The following is an 18,565-nucleotide window of genomic DNA, read 5'->3' on the forward strand; positions in this document are numbered from 1 at the left end:
GGTAGTTTTGAAATGCAGACCAGCAAGCTGACTTGGGTGGTGGCAGGGCAGGTGACGAGTGCTTCCCAAGTGCTTCTTAGGTGGCGGCGCTGCTCTGGGCCTTGGAGGTGGAGCAGCAAAAAGTCAGATTAAACCCCCGACCTTGGGACTCATGTTTCGGCGAGAAGTGCTGTTTTGACTGCTGATCTCACACTTAGCGTCTCCCAGGCTGTAAACTGTGTAGAGCTGTTCTGCGGGCGTAGAGGAACAGAGGGTGGGTCCTGCGCAGATGCCAGTTGTGTCCTGCTTGCCACCAGACGCTGGCGGCGTGCATCACACACTTGTTAGTGCCCCGGCCTCTGCTACCTCCAGTCAGGGTCGCAGAGCTGCCGCCAAAGCCTGGGCAGCGGGTGCAGAGGGGCCAGAGGTCTCGCTGTCCTCCTGCGATTTGCGGTCTCATTCTGAGTGGGTGGGCATTGTGCGCCCAGGGCTTTGCCGCCCTGCCAGGTGCGGGGCCGCGGGGGAGCCTCTCTGCTCATGGAGGCCGCACTCGGGGGTCACAGAGGCAGGCCCGGTGCCTGCCACGGGCTTCTCACCCCAGAGCCGTCCACCCCAGAGCCCTCTGGCCTGCCGGTGTGGCTGCAGCGCTCCGAGCACGGTCTGCAGGCGGAATGAGAGGGTGTTTGCCACCCGCCGCTGGGTGGCAGGTCGGGGGTGAGGACCGCGTGGCTGCACGTCAGCCAGCACGTGTCCTCGGCGGGGGCGGGGGGAACTGAGGCCCGCAGGTGTTGTCCAGGCTTCTGAGACGTGGGTACACGCTTCCACTGTCTTTTGGAGGGACAGGGGTAGCGAGTCATGTTATTCTTTGGGTGGAAGCGATCGCCTCCTCCCAGCAGGGTGGGGGTCTCCCTGCGCTGGACTAACTGCTGCCCGCCTCGGGCACTCACCTGTTGTCTCAGTGTCTCCCTAACAGTGGGCCTCGGTCTCTCACACTCGCGCCGCGTGGAGCACGCTGCCGTGTCCGCGCCCCGGGCTCGGGTGGCGCGCTTTTCCCGCGCACGGTCGCCCCTGCAGCTTACCCTCTCTGTCTCCCCCCACGCCTTCTGCACGGCCTCTGTCCTGCTGCGGCCTTCACCTGGGGGCCGTGCATGACTCCGACCCCAGGGAGAAGGAACCACTCGGCCTGCTACAGCTCTCACGCTTCCGAAGGTAACGCTGTGCTTCCTACTGCTTTCTTAACCAGAGCACTGACCGCCTCGCGGGCAGAACAATGTGGACTGACCACATGCGTGATGTGTTCATTGTTCAATTAATATAACGCTTCCTAAGAGTTTAATGTCCTTTCATTTTATACCTATCTAGTAATTGTTCCATATCCAGAATTCATTTAAGAGAAGCTTGTTTTGCAGACATTTCCAGTTCCTTTGTTCAGGATAAGTCTTAAGTGAGAATTTGGAGTGAAGAAGGAAGAGAGTGGTTTTCTTGACCTTCAACTCCCTCTCCCCCAAGACAATCAAGAAGAGGGGGCGAGGCGGGGGAGGAGGAGATGGACGGGGAACAGACAGCCTGAGACCCAGGCCCAGAGAGAGAGGGCCTGGGCTGAGAGGTGGGGCATGGTGCGTGGGGAGGGCCACGTGTGTGATGCCCCAGGAGGCTGCAGAGGAGGAGCCGGCCGGCCAGTGGTGCCACTCACCCCTGGCCCCTGGTGGGGCTCTCACTGGTGTCCGGACCGGATGCAGGGTGTCTTAGGGCTGTCCTCGTTCTCCCGGTTGAAACTCATCTCTTGTCAGCAGAGCTGTGCTTTCTTACTTGGGGTTTGTTTCTCAAATTTTGTGCAGTAGAGTCTATCTTAGATAGGACATGGAATTATTTCTTTGGTCTGTTTTTACATTTTAAATGTCATATTTTGCATGTCGAATGTAATAGTCAAGTACGTTCTTGTATAGAAAACTTATTCAGCTTGTAGCATCTTATATTGGTTTGTTGAACTTTGTCCAAACTGATCATACAGGTTTTCATCAGATACTAGCCAAACTTGGAGTTTGGGGGGGTTTTGTTCATTTTTTAAAGAAAAATAGAAACAATTGGTGTTTACCACCTGTGCTGTGTGCTGCGTTTAGTTGCCCAGTTGTGTCCAGCTCTGTGGGACCCCACGGACTGTAGCCCTCCAGGCTCCCCTGTCCGTGGGATTCTCCAGGCAAGAACACTGGAGTGGGTTGCCGTGCCCTCCTCCAGGGGATCTTCCTGACCCAGAGATCAAACCCAGTATGTATCACCTACTTTGATGTAATACATAAATAGAGTCTTAGACATGTTTCAGTTGTTATTTTATTCCTGAAAAGGACTCTAATGTCTTCCTGTGTTTTTTAATTTCATACTGTAAAATAATGGAACAGTAGAGAATACATTTTTTTTTTTACCTGGCATGTACCAAAAATACGCATGATACAGTCATCGACTTCACTGAAGTGTCCTTAGTTTTTGTTTGAGGAGACAGTTTTTTGGATTTTTTTTTCTAATAGAGTTAGTGAAAATACTCTCTCGATAGTCATGTTTCAGTAAGATTCACATTTCTTTTTTGTTGATGTCTTAACTGTTCTCTTGGTTTGTTGAAGTGTGAGCTCTCTGGGCACGTGACCATCATCCACTTCCTCACTGTGCATCTCCGGCGTGCAGCACGGCGCCGGGGCCGTGCTTGCGGTCAGCTGTCCTTAGGTGCGCGAGTCCCCTCCCTCCATCCACGCAGGGTGGTTGGCAGGACCCCAGCCGCTTCGTCCAGCCGGCCGCCGGCGGCGGTTGGGGGCAGAGGCGGAGCTGGCTGTGTGGAAGTGCTGCCGGCTGAGAATGCAGGCGCCCTTGGGCTCGCTCTCAGGATGTGCTCAGAGCGGTCTCTGGGAGTGCTGGGGAAAGCCGCAGCAGACCAGCGTGCAGGGCAGAGTGCTAGGCGTGGGGGCGTGCTGGCAGAGTTGGCAGATGAAATTCAGGGTAAATTTCAGAGGAAACGCCGGTTAGTCAGGTGTTGGACGTCTGACCGGGTTTTGTGCAGCTTGTTCGGGAGCCCCGAGTCGGTCTCTGACAGGTGTGTGAGCGCCGGAGACGCTGGGCGTCAGGTTGCCCCATCCACTAAAGGCAGACGCTGCAGGTTTGCTTCTGGGCGGAGGTGGGGATGTTTCACCTGGACTTTTTGTGCCTTTTGAGTTTTGAACCATATGATTGTGTTGCATACCTGTTTGACTGGACGGACGTGAGTTTGAGCAAACTCCAGGAGATGGTGAAGGACAGGGATGCCTGGCGTGCTGCAGTCCATGGGGTCGCAAAGAGTCGGACGCGACTGAACAACAACACATATTTTTAAGGCAAAAGTGCAAAATTTAAAAAAAAACTTTGAAAACCTCTGGGAGAAGCTCTGGTGTGTGTGGTCGGGTTCCTCAAGAGGACTTACTCCGCCTTTGGGCCACGCCAGAGCTGCTGTAGCTTGAAGGGAGAAGGGTGCTCCCGCCCTCCAGGCACAAGCAGTGTTTACAGAAGGGGACGCAGAAGGGTTTGTGTTACGCAGCAGTTGTGGTGTGTGTCCGGCCCCTGAGATGACTGCTTTTGCTGAGGAGAGGGGCGCGGACCCACGAGGAGAAGTCGGCTCCTTGCACATTCCTTGCCTCCATTTCCGTTTCTCCCCATGGCCCCTCGGCTCCCTTCTGTCTCCGGCATCTGTGGCCCCCACTCCGGGTACTCTGGACACACCTGTAAAGGTGTCTCTCTCTCGTGTTACTCCTGGGGAGCAGTGAGGAAGGAGGGGCTTGAGAGGTGGTTTCTGTCCGCCTGTCGGCAGGTTTCTGCTACAGGGAAGTGGTGAGAAAGGAGAGGATGGGGAAGTCTGTAGAGCTCCCTTTCTTGCTGCTGCTGCTAAGTCGCTTCAGTCGTGTTCGACTCTGTGCGACCCCATGGACTGCAGCCCCCCAGGAGTCTCTGCCCGTGGGATTCTCCAGGTGAGAGCACTGGAGTGGGTTGCTATTTCCTTCTCCAATGCGTGAAACTGAAAAGTGAAAGTGAAGTCGCTCAGTCGTGTCCGACTGATAGTGACCCCATGGACTGCAGCCCACCAGGCTCCTCCGCCTGTGGGATTCTCCAGGCGAGAGCACTGGAGTGGGTGCCATCGCCTTCTCCTTTCTTGTTATGTTTCTAAATTCGTGGCTGTAAATGTTGATGTAAAAAAAAGTTTGTATTATCAGGTTATTAGCTCACAAGATGCCCTTCAGAAGCATTCAGAATTTCAGAAGAAAGCATCTGTGCATTTTTCTGTCACCGCTAAACACATTTTTCACATTCTTCTGTTGTTTTCTTTTTAAACGTTGTAATTGAGACAATTGTTCTGGACCACTAATTTGCTTCTTTTGCTTTCTTTATGATTCATTAGTGTAATTCTGTGTGGCCACACTGCAGTATTCTGTTCTCTCCATTTTTAGTTAGTAGCTACTCCCTGTTAACCGGTCCCAGTTTACGGGATGCACACTGTGGACCACGGTCCGTGCTGAGGGCCAGGTGTAAAGAGACCATTTTAGACGCCCTTCTGCGCCGGAGCCCAGGGGTGGGGGTGTGAGGAAGCGGCTGCTTCGGGGGCACGGCACGGCTGACGATGCCTCTCAGCCCGGACTGACCCCAGGGCTGCCCGAGGTGTTGAAAGGCAGCAGAGTAACACGCCCCCGGCAGGTCTGATGGAACTGGCCCGTCCAGGAAGGCCCCACATGATGGATGCCCTGTTCTGAGTCAGTACTTGGAGGTGAAACAGAAAGGCTCAGACGAGGCTTCCGCTGCGGCCGCCTCCCACCGGGATGCCCCGTGTGGGCTCTGTTCGAGGCGAAGTCTATGGAGCCCGGCTCGGTCTCCTCTTCACCCGATCTCAGAATTGCTGCAGTAGCTCGCAGATAGGAAACCTGCCATCAGCCTGCTGCTTTGTGCACTCACAAGTTAGCGACCGTGCTGACGGCTTGCGTGCCCTGCTCCCGGTGTTGGTCTGCGAGAGTTGGGACCATCCTCTGTGTGCTCTGGCGGGCCCATCTCCTGACCCCTTGGTGAGTGGGTCTGAAGTCATTGAGCCTCCGGTGCGGCGGGGACCCTCCAGGCTGCTGTCCGGGCCGGGATCGCGTCCTGATGCGGCCGTGTCGGGGCTGAGGCCCGTCCCCGCCTGGGCACCAGGGCTGGGGTCAGAGTGGCCTGCGCTAGCTGGGATGTAGGGGGGGGTAAGTGTCCGGGCCTCAGTGGGCAGGGGTCTCAGCGCATGTGGTCCCCCTCCCCCTCCTGCTCTACCCCCAGGCAACCCCATCAGGTCAGAGAAGTTCATGCACAGCCAGGGGGAACGTCTCGCGGCTCCAGGAAGTTTAAAATGACACAGAAAGCTCCAGTCTCTGTTTGTGTTTCTCCCCAGTTGCGCTCCATGGAGGTGGGCGCCTCACCGCAGTTCCTACTGGGACTCGGCGCGGTGGCGGCCGGCGGGTGGCGTGGGGCCGCCTCCTTGGGTCTGCCCCTGGACCTGGGAGAGGGCTCGCGTTTCCCCGCGGGCTGTGTGCAGGGCTCATGGGGCAACGGTCAGTCTGGAGGCGCCCGATCTCCTCCCTGGTCTTCATTCAGGACCAGATGGGTCCAGTACCATGTGGTCAGGACGCGTTTTTTATGCGGTAAGCAAGGTTGGTAGGAAGGTTGGTGTTAGTACCTTGTAGTGTAATAAGCAGAAACTGATACGTTCGTGTCTTCATTTGCATTTTGTGCACCCAGTTAAACTGCAGGATGTAAACCTGGGGAGTTCTTTGAAAAGAAACCCTGAGAACTGAGTGGTTGTCTTTTCAAGGATTGCCCGTTTGCTTGTTTCAAATCACGTGGCGAGAGCCTTGTGATTTGACTCGCAGTGAAGCCTGTTCTCCTCCCGCAGACGGTTCTGACTCCAGAGACAAGCCAAAGCTCTACCGCCTTCAGCTCAGCGTCACGGAGGTGGGGACCGAGAAGTTCGACGACAGCTCCATCCAGGTGCGTGGGCGGGGCCGGGGCGGGGCCGTAGAGAGCAGATTGACGGCTGGCGGCGCGGGAGGCGTGAGCGTCGGTCCTCCAGCCCCTCAGGGCCCTGGCCTGCTCGCTTTTCCCCGGGACATGGGGCTGCTTTTATAGGGTGCTTCAGTAGACAGTACAGGCAAGCGCATCCCCGGGGCCCACACGCAACGGGAGGCAGGCATCACTCCCACTCGGCGCGGCGCTCGGGCTAGACTGGGCCAGGTCCTGGGTGTCTGTGAGTGAGGACGTTCGCCCCTCGCCTCTTGGGGCTGAGCTTGGCAGGCCGCGCTCTCTCTGCCCTCATTTCTCAGCTTGGAGCCACGGGGCCGAGGACCCGTGTCCGTCTCCTCCTCCATCCTCCCCACAGCAGAGCACTCCAGTGATCCGTCTGGTTAGATCCATTATCATCTCATAAGCATGCAAGCTCCTGGAAGCTAAAAATAAAAGTTACCTTGACAGTGTTTATTACTTTTTTGCTATTGAGGGAAGTTCCCTGAAACCACCAAAAATCCAGAGTTTATTAGGTTGTATTTATCATGAAAGGGGGACTCCAGAATCTTAAAATTCAGTTTTAAATGCTCTATGCTTGATGGAAGTTCCTTGGATTTTCCTTCCTTCCCAGTTGTTTGGTTCAGGCATTCAGCCCCATCACTGTGACCTCACGAATATGGACGGGGTGGTCACAGTCACGCCGAGAAGCATGGATGCTGAGACCTACGTGGATGGGCAGCGCATCTCGGAGACCACGATGCTGCAGAGCGGGATGAAGGTGCAGTTCGGGGCGTCCCACGTGTTCAAGTTCGTGGACCCCAGCCAGGACCACACGCTCCCCAAGAGATCCGTGGACGGGGGCCTGACTGTGAAGGGCCCCAGACATAAGTCTGGGTAAGAGCACTGGTGCCTTTGAGAATTCTGGAGAGTGTGATCACGCCAGAGCAGATGTGAGTTAGCCGTGGACTGTGTTTTATTGTCTTCTAATTTCTAAAAATTCAGAATTCACCATCTGTGGTTCAGGTTGGGTTTGGGTTCGTTTCAGAGAAGAAGGAAGGAAGGTCTTGACTTCGTCTTGAAATTGGAAGTTGTGGCTGGTTTTTTAAATTCTTTTTAAATTTTGTCTTTTAGCTGATACTTTAAAGCCATACTTTGAGTTACAGTGTTCTGAATCTAGGTAACTAGGTTTTTGTTGGATTTTGTTGCAACGTATGTATCATTTCTGTTCCTAGTGATAAAACACGGTCTTTTTTTAAAGGAACGTAAAGTGTTGTGGCTCCACCTAGTGCCTCTCTGAGGACCTGCGACACGGGCCTGTGGCAGGAAAGGAAACACTTACTGTCTGCAGGCCGGGAGGAAGACGCCCTCTCTGACGGTGACTGTTGTTAGCGAGTGTGCTGGCCCAGGGCTTTACTGCCGGTGTTCAGGCTGGTGGGCGTGGGTCTCGGGCCAGCAGGTGCGCAGCCTGCCCCGTGGTGTCGCAGGCCTGCCCTGGAGCCTCCAGGGCCTTCCGTCTCCCACGTTGTCTCCTGGCGGCTCCTCGGCGGGGGATCCAGCCTCTGCCTGCCCTCTCCTCGCCACGCCTCTTGTCTGCTGCTGGGCTTACTTCTAGGCTTTGTGCCGTCTCTCTTCTGATGGTGTTCGTCGTAGCATCACTGTCACGAGCAGTTCTGTTAGCCGTCTGTGCCCCCGTCAGAGTCAGTCTCAGTCTTGCTAGGATGTGCGTGCGTCTGAGAGCTCGGCCTCCTGCTGCTGTTCCAGCGCAGAGGGTCCTGCTTTGCGGGGCTGCAGTGTCTAGTCCAGTCTAGTCACATCTCTGGGTGAGCCGAGATCGTGTCGGCGTGGTGCCACTGTGAAACTCGATCTCTAGTATCTTTCTCCTGCAAAACTAGTGGAAACTGCTTAGTAGTTGATTATACCGGTACCTCTATGTACATCCATAACTAGGGCAGACTTCTCACTTTTATAAAGATGAGTGTTGTTCTAACATTAAACTGTTACATAAACTTCTAGGTAAGTAACTTGTGTTTTCTTTTTTACACACATCTCTGTATACCTTTAAAACGAGACATAATCCCCATGCCAGTGCAGGTGTGGGGCGTGAACTCAGCATTTGCACACACGTGAGGTGGTCACAGTGCGTGTAGGTGCTGTCCTCGCCATCAGAGGTACAGGAGTTCTTTCCTTGGGATGAGAACACTCAGGACTGCTCTCTTAATGACCGCTGAACTCTGGTTCCTGTGCTGTGCGTTACCCCCTCCCTCTACCCACAAACCTCTGCCTCTGGTCACCACCGGTATGTTTGTATCTATGACCTTGGTTTTTTTGTTACTACTTTTAATAAGATTTTTTAAAATTTATTTTTAATTGAAGGATAATTGCGTTACAATGTTGTATTGGTTTCTGCCACACATCAGTGTGAATCAGCCGTGGGTGTGCGTGTCCGCTCCCTCGGGAGCCTCCCCCCACCCCTCTACCTTGTCATGGAGCGCCGGGCTTGCGCTCCCTGATTCGCACAGCAGGTTCGAACCGGCTGCCCGCTTCCCCTTTGCTGATGCGCGTGTTTCTGTGCCAACTCGTCCCCCCTCTCCTTCCCCTCCCGTGTCCACAGGTCTGTTCGCTGTGTCTGCGTCTCCGTTGCTGCCCTGCAGATAGGTTCATCAGCACCATCTTTCTAGATTCTCTATGTGTGTGTTTTAATATACTGTTGTTTGACTTGCCACTTCACTCTGTACAGTGGGCTCTAGCTTTATCTACCGCAGTAGCACTGACTCAGAACGCAGCCCGTTTGTGGCTGAGTGACGCCCCACTGCATCTGTGCGCCACAGCGCTCTGTTCATCTGTCCGTGTCAGCCAGGTGGTTTCCATGTCCCAGCCATGAACGTCGGGGCACCTGTGTCTTTTCAGTTTTTATCTCCTCAGGATATATGCTCAGTAGTGGGATTGTTGGGCCATGGGCTAGTTTTATTCCTAGTTTTTTTTTTTTTAAGGAATCTCCATCAGTTTACATTCCCACCAACAGTGCAGAAGGGTTCTCTTTCCTCCCCCGCCCCCAGAGTTTGTTGTTTGCAGAGTTTTTGAAGACGGCCATTCCAGCCAGTGAGGTGATGCCTCTTTGTGGTTTTGGTTTGCATTTCTCTAATAATGAGTGAGGTTGAGCATCTTTTCACGTGTTTAATAGCCATCTGTATGTCTTCGTTGGAGAAATGTGTATCCATCCACTTTTTCATTGGGTTTTTTTTTTTGTCCTGGTGTAGAGCTGCATGAGCTGCTTGTATATTTTGGAGATTAATCCTTAGTCAGCTGTTTCATTTGCTATTATTTTCTCCCATTCTGAGGGTTATCTTTTCACTGTGTTTATAGATTCCTTTGCTGTGTAAAAGCTTTTAAGTTTAATTAGGTCCCACTTGTTTATTTTTGTTTTTATTTCCATTCCTCTAGGACATGGGTCACAGAGGATCTTGCTGTGATTTATGTCAAAGAGTGTCCTGCCTGTGTTCTCCTCTCAGTTTTATGGTTCCTGGTCTTACATTGAGTAGAATGGACATCTCAGCTGTATTACTTTCTCCAGTCCCTGAGCACAAGATATCTAGTGTCGTCCATTTATCTGTGTCTTCTTCCACTTCTGTGGTGAATGTCTTAAAGTTTTCAGTGTATTTGTTTTTTACTTTCTTAGTTAAATTTAGGTGTTCTATTCTTTTTGATGCAATTATAAATTGGAATTGTTTTTCTAATCCCTCTGATACTGTTACTAGTGTGTAGAAACAACGTTTTTTTTGGCTCTGTTGTCTTCCTTGCAGCACACGGGTTTCCTTAGTTGCAGCACACAGGGGCTTCTGTAGTTGTGGGACACGGCTTAGTTGCCCCGCAGCATTGCCCAACCAAGAACTGAACCCACACACCACATGCATTGGAAGGCAGCCTCTTCACCACTGGGCCACCAGGGGGGTCCCATACATGGCTGTTGAGTTTTGTCGAACCTTGTGTGTGTGTGAGATGATCGTGTGGTTTTTACCCTTCCTTTTTGTTAACGTGGTGTACCACGTGGATCGACTTGTGAGTGTTGAACCATCTGGCTTTGCTGGGATCGGTCACCGTTATCTTGGTGAGTGAGCATCTCACTATTTTGTTGAATTGGGTCTGCTGATGTTTTGTTGAAATGTTTGCGTCTGTGCTCAGTGGGAACGTTGGCTTGAAAGTCTCTTTTCTTGTGGTGTCCCTGTCTTGTTTTTGGCATCAGGGTGATGATGGCTCATAAAATGAGTTTGAAACTGTCCCCCCACCCTCTTCTATGTCTTGGAATCATTTGAGCATTTGTGTTAACTCTTCTTTAAATGTTTGGTAGAACTCATCAGTGAAGCCATCTGGTCCTGGACTTTAGTTTGTTGGGAGGCCTTTGATTACTGATTCACTCTCCTTTCCAGTGATTAATCTGTTCAGATTTTCTGTTTCTTCATGCTTTAGTCTCGCAAGATTTTGTTTCTGGAGATTTACCCTTTTCTTCTGGGTTGCCCAGTTGGGGCGTTGTTGTTCGTAGTGGTGTGTTCTGATGTGTCCCTGTGTGTTGCCTGTAGTATCTTTGCTTTCATTTCCAGTTGACTTGAGTCCTCTCTCTTTTTTTCTCGGTCAGTCTAGCTGGAGGTTTGTTTTGCTCATCTTTTAAAGGAACCATCTCTTATGATCGTTTCTGTTGTCTTTTTAGTCCCTGTTTCATTTATTTACACTTGGGCTTCATTTGCTGTTCTTATTCTGGTTCCTCAAAGGGTGCGTGATGTGTGTGTGTTCTTAGCTGCAGACTCGGGGTCTCTGTCTTCAGAGCCTTGGTGGTGGGGCACCCCAGGACGCCACAGTTGGTGTTGATGATGTGTGTGGGTGATCGGTCTGGCGCTGTGTCGATGGCCGCGTGCTCGTCACCTGCACCCCTGAGCTCCGTGCCGTTGTGGGCTCTGCCGTCACAGTCATGGCAGAGTCACTGTGCGATTGTTCACATGCCCAGCATGCAGTGCAAACGGGCCCATGCTACACTGGGAAATTAAGAAACTCGCACAATGGATGAGCTCCTTTTCTTCTTTATGCTTCTTTTCAATTTTGTGTTCCTAGTTTTAAAAACTCTGATCTTGAGAGCATTCAGTACATGTTGGAAAAAACAGCTCATAAAGTCAGTATAGTTTTTTTTATTCGTTAGATTCATATTCTGATAGTAAAGTGATTTCTTGAAGATCTTTGCACACTGGGTTATTTAACAATTTGTACTATTAAGAGACTGCCTCTGATCATTTGAGAGCTATTAATTCTGTGGCTGTTTTGTTTTATCTCAACAGAATTGTTCAGGAGACAACTTTTGATTTAGGAGGAGACGTTCACAGTGGAATGGCCTTACCAGCGAGCAAGGTGGGTGCTTGTCCGTCACCGATAGGACCGTGTCCACGTGGCAGGGTGGCAGTGGAGAACCGCTGACACGCGCAGGGAAGCGTGGTGCGGGCTTTGCGGGGCCTGTGTGCGGGCACCCTGTCTCTTGCGGTCCGCGGGAGCAGCCGCAGAGGCCAGGAGCTTGTGCTTTCTCTCCAAGCAGTGTGTCCCAGGCTTGTCCTCTAGGACCAGACTCCTCGCTCAGATCAGGTCACCCCAGAGGTCACGGCTGCTGCGCTTGTGACCTCAGCCTGGTCCCAGCTCCTGGCTGCCCTCTCCTCTCCGCGGGTACCACACTTGCCCGGGACCCTCCTCTCCTGCACTGTGCTTGCTCTGGGTAGCGGCCCGCCACCAAGGAGAGGCCCCCCGCCCCCGACCTGGGCCTGAGACGGCAGCTGTTTCTTTCTCTGTAGTTGCTGTCTTGCCGCTGGTTCCTGGGGTGGGTTGGTTGGTGGCTGGGACACGGGGTCTCTCCACTTCCCTGTCACTGCTCTGTAACATAAAAATTGTACTACATGCTGTTCACCACATGCGGGAAAGTGTCTTCAGAGCAGGCTGTGCAGCCTCGTCTGGGGCGATACGAGGAGTGGGCGGTGCGCTTCGCGCCGTGTAGGTCACTCCCTGCTTGGCGGGCTCCGCGCCTGCGCTCAGTATCCACAGGGAGGGGCACTGAGAAGTCTGGCAGAGAGTTTTGCTGCCATGAACTTTGCACCTGACTGTATTGGTCTGTTCTGATGGTTCTCTGAGCGTCGGTCGCCATCCCCACCGGCCACAGGCTGCTGGCAGTGGGCACTGCTTGGTGGGGCTTCTGTGCCCCACGTGGGTTGCTGTGTGGGCGTCCGTTCCTTGTGTCAGTTAAGGGCAGGAAGTGAGCCCGTTTCTGCACTTAGTTCTTCATCGGGCTTTGCGCTGCCATAGTGAGCTTGCACATCCTTTCTTAAAACTCACAAGTAAACAGAGACCTGCCTCTTCACACCGCGCGTGTGCTCTCTCTGCTGCCTTCTGACCCGAGAAGCGCGTGGGGTCCAGATGCCGTGGGGGCCCTCTCTGCCCACGCCCGAGCAGCTGGTTCAGAGCCGCGCTCTTGCTCTCTGCCCAGGACGTGGGTCTGAGTGCTCGGGTGCGCGGCTGTGGCCCCTCTCCCAGGCCCCCGCCCACATCCCCAGCCACACCGGGTGTCACACACACGGCTGCGTGCTCTGTTTAAGCGCCTGTGTCTCCCCGGCTCAGAGCACCGCCAGGCTGGACAGCGACAGGACGCCGTCCACCTCCAGCACCGCTGAGCGGGGGATGGTGAAGCCGATGGTCCGCGTGGAGCAGCAGCTGGACTACCGCCGGCAGGACAGCAGGTGGGGCAGGGCCCCGTGCCCGGGGCTGGGGGGCACAGAGGGGCTGGAGCAGGGATCCGCTCTCGAGGTCCAGCTGAGCCCTCCGGGATGTGGGCAGAACCTCACGGGTATTTGCTTTTCATGTCACCGAATTAAAAAAGAAAATGCTCAATTAACAATTTTATCTCTCACTTTATACCTCAACCATGTCTAGGTGAAATAGTCTGAATTAAAATGTTGCTATGTTAAATAGGCTAGCTACTCTGTAAAAACAGGAAAAAGGGAATTTTTAGAGGATTTTAATCATTTGGTAATTTTTATATTTAGATGAGCCTAGTCATTTTACCCATATCTAGAAGAAGTGGCATTGAAGCTGCGTGTTCAGGAGTCACAGAGTGCCCACCTGCCCTTTCCCTGCTCCACGGACTGACAAACGGGATGTTGTTTCTTCTTCGGGTTTTGTTCTTGCTTGGATCCTTTGAACAGAGAGCTTGGAGCTTTTCTTACTTCCTTATCTTAGGATTTTTCAGTGTGCAGGACCTTAATAAGTCAGGGTTCTGTTTCCCTGTGGCTAGTAGCATACTTCAGTGTGGGAGGGCAGATGGTTCAGTTCGGTGCTGAGGTGGAAGTAGGGGGCACCGTGTGACTCTCACCATCACCATAAGCATGGACCTCAGATTGTTGACGGAGCCCTTCGGACCATCGCGGTGCAGCTCCAGTAACCAGGGCGTTAGCCAGGGCTGCTCAGGGACCAGTTGAGCGACAGGTTGCAGGTGCAGTTCTGACGTTGTGCAGCAGAGGGCACTGTGCCTCCTAAGATTTTAATGACATTCATCCCAGTAAGTAACGGAGAAGGCAATGGCACCCCACTCCAGTACTCTTGCCTGGAAAATCCCATGGACGGAGGAGCCTGGTAGGCTGCAGTCCATGGAGTTGCTAAGAGTCGGACACGACTGAGTGACTTCACTTTCACTTTTCACTTTCATGCATTGGAGAAGGAAATGGCAACCCACTCCAGTGTTCTTGCCTGGAGAGTCCCAGGACCGGGGAGCCTGGTGGGCTGCCTTCTATGGGGTTGCACAGAGTTGGACACGACTGAAGTGACTTAGCAGCAGCAGCAGCCAGTAATTAAATCTGTAGACTCATATGGGAACTTCATGTTTTTACCTCGTTTTTATTGTCTGCTTTTGGTTGTTATTCAGTATTTTTTTTTGAATTTTTTATAATTACAGTATGAATTATATTGTAATTTTTTTTTTAGCTGTAATAATGAGTAGTCTGCTTTCTGTGTCCATGCTTGTTTTTGGTAGTGTGTTCTAGAGGAAGATGTTCAGGATGGTGAGTTAGTACTATGCGGCGTACCTCCGTCTGCTTATAAGGTGATCGAGATGTATGTATAGTGGTTCTTAGCCCGCAGATATTTGAAGAAGCAAATAACTGAGATGGGGCAGGGGAAGATTGATGGCATAATGTCTTCAGGATGTGAAAAATTAATAAGTATACACAGTTAATAAGTAAATGTAGTACGATAATGCATCAAAATAACCATGTGATGATTAATTGTATGTCAGAAATTATTTTATCTATGAGCATATATCTTAATTAAATTTTTTGCAAGGTCATTTGTTTTGCCAAGACTTTAATTAAACTTTTATTTGAAATGTTACTTTGTTGCTATGAAGACAGTGATGGAAACATGGTTCTTCCCATTTTCAATCTCTTGTTTCTCACATCTGCAGTTTTCTTCACTGGTTTAGTCATAAAATCTGAGAGGCTTAAGCAGTGAATGATTAAATACTAATTTTAGTTAAGGAAGAAATCTTTTTGAATGATTGGATTAACTTTTAAAGTATCATTGACACATTTTTTAGATTTTTCAATGAGAATTAAGTTCCTAATTTGTATTAGATTTGCTGAAGTGATAAAGCATTAAAAAAAATAGGTAAACTGTACCCAGGTTCATGTTGTGGGTATTAGATTGAAAAATAAGCGCTTTGTCTGCAGTTCTAGATGTTTACAAATATGGCAGTGTAAGAAAGACATAGTAAAAATAATTGAGCTTTTGAATTATATTCTAAGAGCATTTTTATACCTGAAGTATGGAGTTAAATCCAAATTAATAAATTAGAGACTGGGTAATAAATTCGGAAGCACATAATTTGGTGAAAAGGTTTTTGTTTTTACTTTTGACATCTATAGTAGCTTGAATGGATTCCTGTTGTATCTTCCCCTTACTCGCCTTTGGTGCATGGAGAAGGCGAGCGTGGCAGGACGAGACTGTTGCTGGAGCTGCTGCGGTTCTCCGAGCCGGCCCGTAGCCCTCTGGTCAGCTGTCTTGGTCACCCTGAGGTGCCGTCGCTGTGCGCCTGGACAGATGCTGACACAGCGCAGCCGAGGGCCAGGCTGGCAGGGACCACCCGTCTGATTGACCAGGAGATGGCAGGTGGTGTCCGGCTGTTAGAGCGTTTTTCCCTCTCGTGTGTGAGAGCTCAGTTTCAAGCTCAGGGAGGTTTAGACTTTCTCTTTCTCCCAGTGGTGTCTTTCACTGTTACTCAAGCCGTTGTGGTAGTGGGCGCCCGGCAGCCCCGTCTCTACAGCGCAGGGCGTCTTCATCAAGAACTGACTCGTGGTCGGGTGTGTTCTCCTGACAGAAGCAGATACTCAGGATCTGACCCGTGAGCAGCTGGGCTGGGATGACCCCCAGTTCCCTCACCCGCATGTTGGAAGAGTCTCCACGTGAAAATGAGCCAAGACTTTGTATGCAATATTGACTTTTAAAAAATAGTTGCAGAATCTGCACTGTCTGTTGGGGCTGTTAGCTAATGTGACCTGGTTTTAAGAGATGGCCACTTTGCTTTTTCAGAACTCAGGATGCTCCCGGGCCTGACCTGATTCTGCCTGCAAGCATTGAATTCAGGGAAAGTTGTGAGTAATTTCAGATTCTACTGGTAGTGAATTATTTCTTATTCCATTTTTCTTCGTCTGAGTTTTCATGGTTTTTTTTTCTTTTTTGAAATCTTTTCACAGCTGAAGATTCATTTTTATCTGCCATTATAAATTACACTAATAGCTCTACAGTCCATTTTAAGTTGTCACCTACTTACGTGTTATACATGGCGTGTCGGTATGTATTGTCCAGCCAGTACAGACCCGACGTCAGCCCTGCGGAACGCACGCACAAAGTCATGGCCATCGTCAACAAGATGGTGAGCATGATGGAAGGGGTGATCCAGGTAAGCGCTGACTTGCAGGGCCGCACCAGCCCATGACTGTGGTGATAACTTTTAAATCAACTAAGTCAGTTGTTTTTTTTTTAACATTTCAGATTTGCTTACATGCTTGACTTTATCTGAATAATTTTTTTTCTAAAGCAAAAGCTACATAAGCAGGATCCAAAATTGTATAGCTTTCAAAGTTGAAATGTAAACCTTTCTTTTGTTTTCTTTCCTACAAAATTTAAGGGAAGGGAAGGTTTGTGTGTGGTCCCATAATGATCATGAAAAAGGCCCTTAAAATCACACTAGGTGTGAGAGGGCATTGAGAATTAAAAAATAATTCACGTATCGTAAAATGAACCGTTATAAAGTGAGTAGCTGGGTCGCATTCAGGGCCCTCAGTGCTGTGTGGGTGCCTGTGCTTGGCTCCACGGGGTCCCCGTCCCTCCCAATGGACCCCTCGCCCACACGGGGTCCCTGTCCCTCCTGACAGGACCCCTCGCCCACCAAGCAGTTCTCTGCATCACCTGCCCCATGGGTCCCTGACGACCACCTGCAGAATCTTTTAGTTGTTGTAAAAAAGGACTCGCTCTTTGATGATGGCCCCACCAGGCTGCTGGTAGTCAGCCTCTGGGTTTCCCATCATGGGCGTAGGTATCGTGAATGTGATGACATTTCTCACTCACGATGAAAATCAGGTTCAACTTCTTTCGTAAACCAGTTTTCAAATTTCAGGAAATTAGCATATTCTCTCGGTAGAATGGTTCGTTTCCTTTATTACTGTTTGCCTGTAGTTGATAAAATTGGCATAACAGTTTTTCACACTTAGAGGTAACTTGAAGATTTAATCTTTAAAGTCCTTAAAAGTAAATTTACAGACTTCTAAAAAAGTTTTCCTAAACCACTTGTCAGCATTATTCAGCTGTGACACTTGAGGTACGTGATCTTAAGCAACACAATAGATGATTTGGTTGCTTTTTTCCTGTCAGGATAGTTGGAGGCAAGCTAATCTTTTCATCCCCTCAGAACTGTCATAGAAGGCTTTTTTAACATTTTCAAAAAAAGGTTTCTCCTGTGTGAGTGGTTAGCCTGTGACTCTGAGGAGTTTTAAGACTCTTCCCCCGAGGGAGGAAGTAGATGAAAAGTAAGCTCCTTCTGTTTGGGCACTATCGAGTCACGCCTGTTATTTTATACACAAACGTGGATTCCCTTTTCAGCTGTTGTTCAGAGCTGGCTTCTGTCTCCCTCGTGCTTGGATTTCAGATTATGAAACTCCCATCAGCAGACACTTCTGATGGGCTTTTCTTACTGGAACTGGCAGTGAAATCACATTATTAAGGCTTTCATACTTAAGATTTAGGTTCAGTGTGTGATTGAAAGAATCTTGAATTTTTAGGGAGGAATTTTAGAATAATTAAAAATCTTAAATTCATAAGAAACCTACTTGCAGAAAGCAATTTGCTCCTTTGTAGTATAGAAATAATACAAGTTTTTGATACATTTTAGAGTTTTCAACTCTTACTGATTTTGTTGGTCTTTCCTGTGTCTCCATCCTTATCAGCTGGTCCAGGGGAATAGACTCTGAAGTCGTGTACCTTTAGGTCGTCTCACTCACACAGTGTTGCTCAGAGATGTTAGGAAGCCCAGTCTTTGTACATCTTTCAAAGAAATCGGTATATTCATTTGGTCATGGCAACATCTTCTATACAAACGAAGTCTAGGAACTCCCTTCGTTTTTGTGCCAGCATTAAGAGGAGGAAGCCCCCCCTTTATGCCCTGTATTTCCCGAGCTCCTCGCAGCCACAAGGAGTGTGTAACGTGGACTAGCGTAACTGAATGTCGTGCCCTCGTGTCGTGCCTTCATGTTAGTGTTTTGATTTTTTTTAACGATCATGACTGTTTACGAGTTTCTTTCTCTCGTTCTGCTTGGTTTCCCCTCGTCTGTTTTTCTCCAGGAAGTAGACCAGGTTGATCAGGTAGGACATACTGCTGGGAGCCGATCCTAGCTGTGTTGGCTTAGCTGAGTTTCTCATGCTGCTTCCATGTCAAAGTACAAAACAACTGGACTGAGGCTCATAACACTCATTCAGCAGCTGGAACATGCAGTACTAAAATCCTTTTTTGACTGTGCAACCTTTATCAGCATTTCATAACTTTTGCTTAATGCACTTCAGTGTGGATATGAAATGACAAAAGTTCTGTTTCTCCTCTTTGTTGTTTATCCTTGGTTCCTATTCTTTGGATCTCATCTGAGGTTGCCTGGCCTGCTCATGTGGTCGGGAGATGACGCGATAGATCAGTACTTGATACCAAGTTGCTTGGTGTCCGTGCCAGTGACTTCGAGTATCAGGGTGGCGGTGGGTAACCATGGATACATGTGTGTGTGCGTCACAGATTACCAGATAAAGTGCAGTCTCCAATTCGGTGTTGTAGGACTGATGGCTCCTTTCCGCACTAATGCCATAAATTGTTGCTCACTACAGCCATGTGTCTGTACCTGAATCCTGAGAAGTTGCAGTGGGCCTTACTGCCCATTGCTGCATCTGCACCCAAATTCCTCTGCAAGTATCTGGTATCTGTGCTCAGTACCCTGGCGAGAATGGGGAG

At 50.2% G+C, this 18,565-nt stretch overlaps 1 protein-coding gene across 21 annotated transcripts in view; it reads left to right on the forward strand.

Annotated features, from left to right (window-relative positions):
• AFDN (afadin, adherens junction formation factor) overlaps positions 1-18,565 on the forward strand; it is a 112,884-nt gene that overhangs the window by 52,927 nt on the left and 41,392 nt on the right. For 12 of the 21 annotated variants that reach the window (XM_070377037.1, XM_070377040.1, XM_070377044.1 and 9 more), the window contains exons 9-15: positions 5,900-5,994; positions 6,638-6,900; positions 11,328-11,397; positions 12,646-12,764; positions 15,607-15,668; positions 15,771-15,976; positions 17,914-17,934. In XM_070377037.1, the coding sequence (XP_070233138.1) occupies positions 5,900-5,994; positions 6,638-6,900; positions 11,328-11,397; positions 12,646-12,764; positions 15,607-15,668; positions 15,771-15,976; positions 17,914-17,934 (836 nt within the window). The remainder of the gene's footprint in view (positions 1-5,899; positions 5,995-6,637; positions 6,901-11,327; positions 11,398-12,645; positions 12,765-15,606; positions 15,669-15,770; positions 15,977-17,913; positions 17,935-18,565) is intronic. The other 9 variants (XM_070377056.1, XM_070377051.1, XM_070377057.1 and 6 more) reach the window with 1 other exon arrangement.

This window comes from Bos mutus, chromosome 9 (genome assembly GCF_027580195.1).
Source record: "Bos mutus isolate GX-2022 chromosome 9, NWIPB_WYAK_1.1, whole genome shotgun sequence".
NCBI lineage: Eukaryota > Metazoa > Chordata > Mammalia > Artiodactyla > Bovidae > Bos > Bos mutus.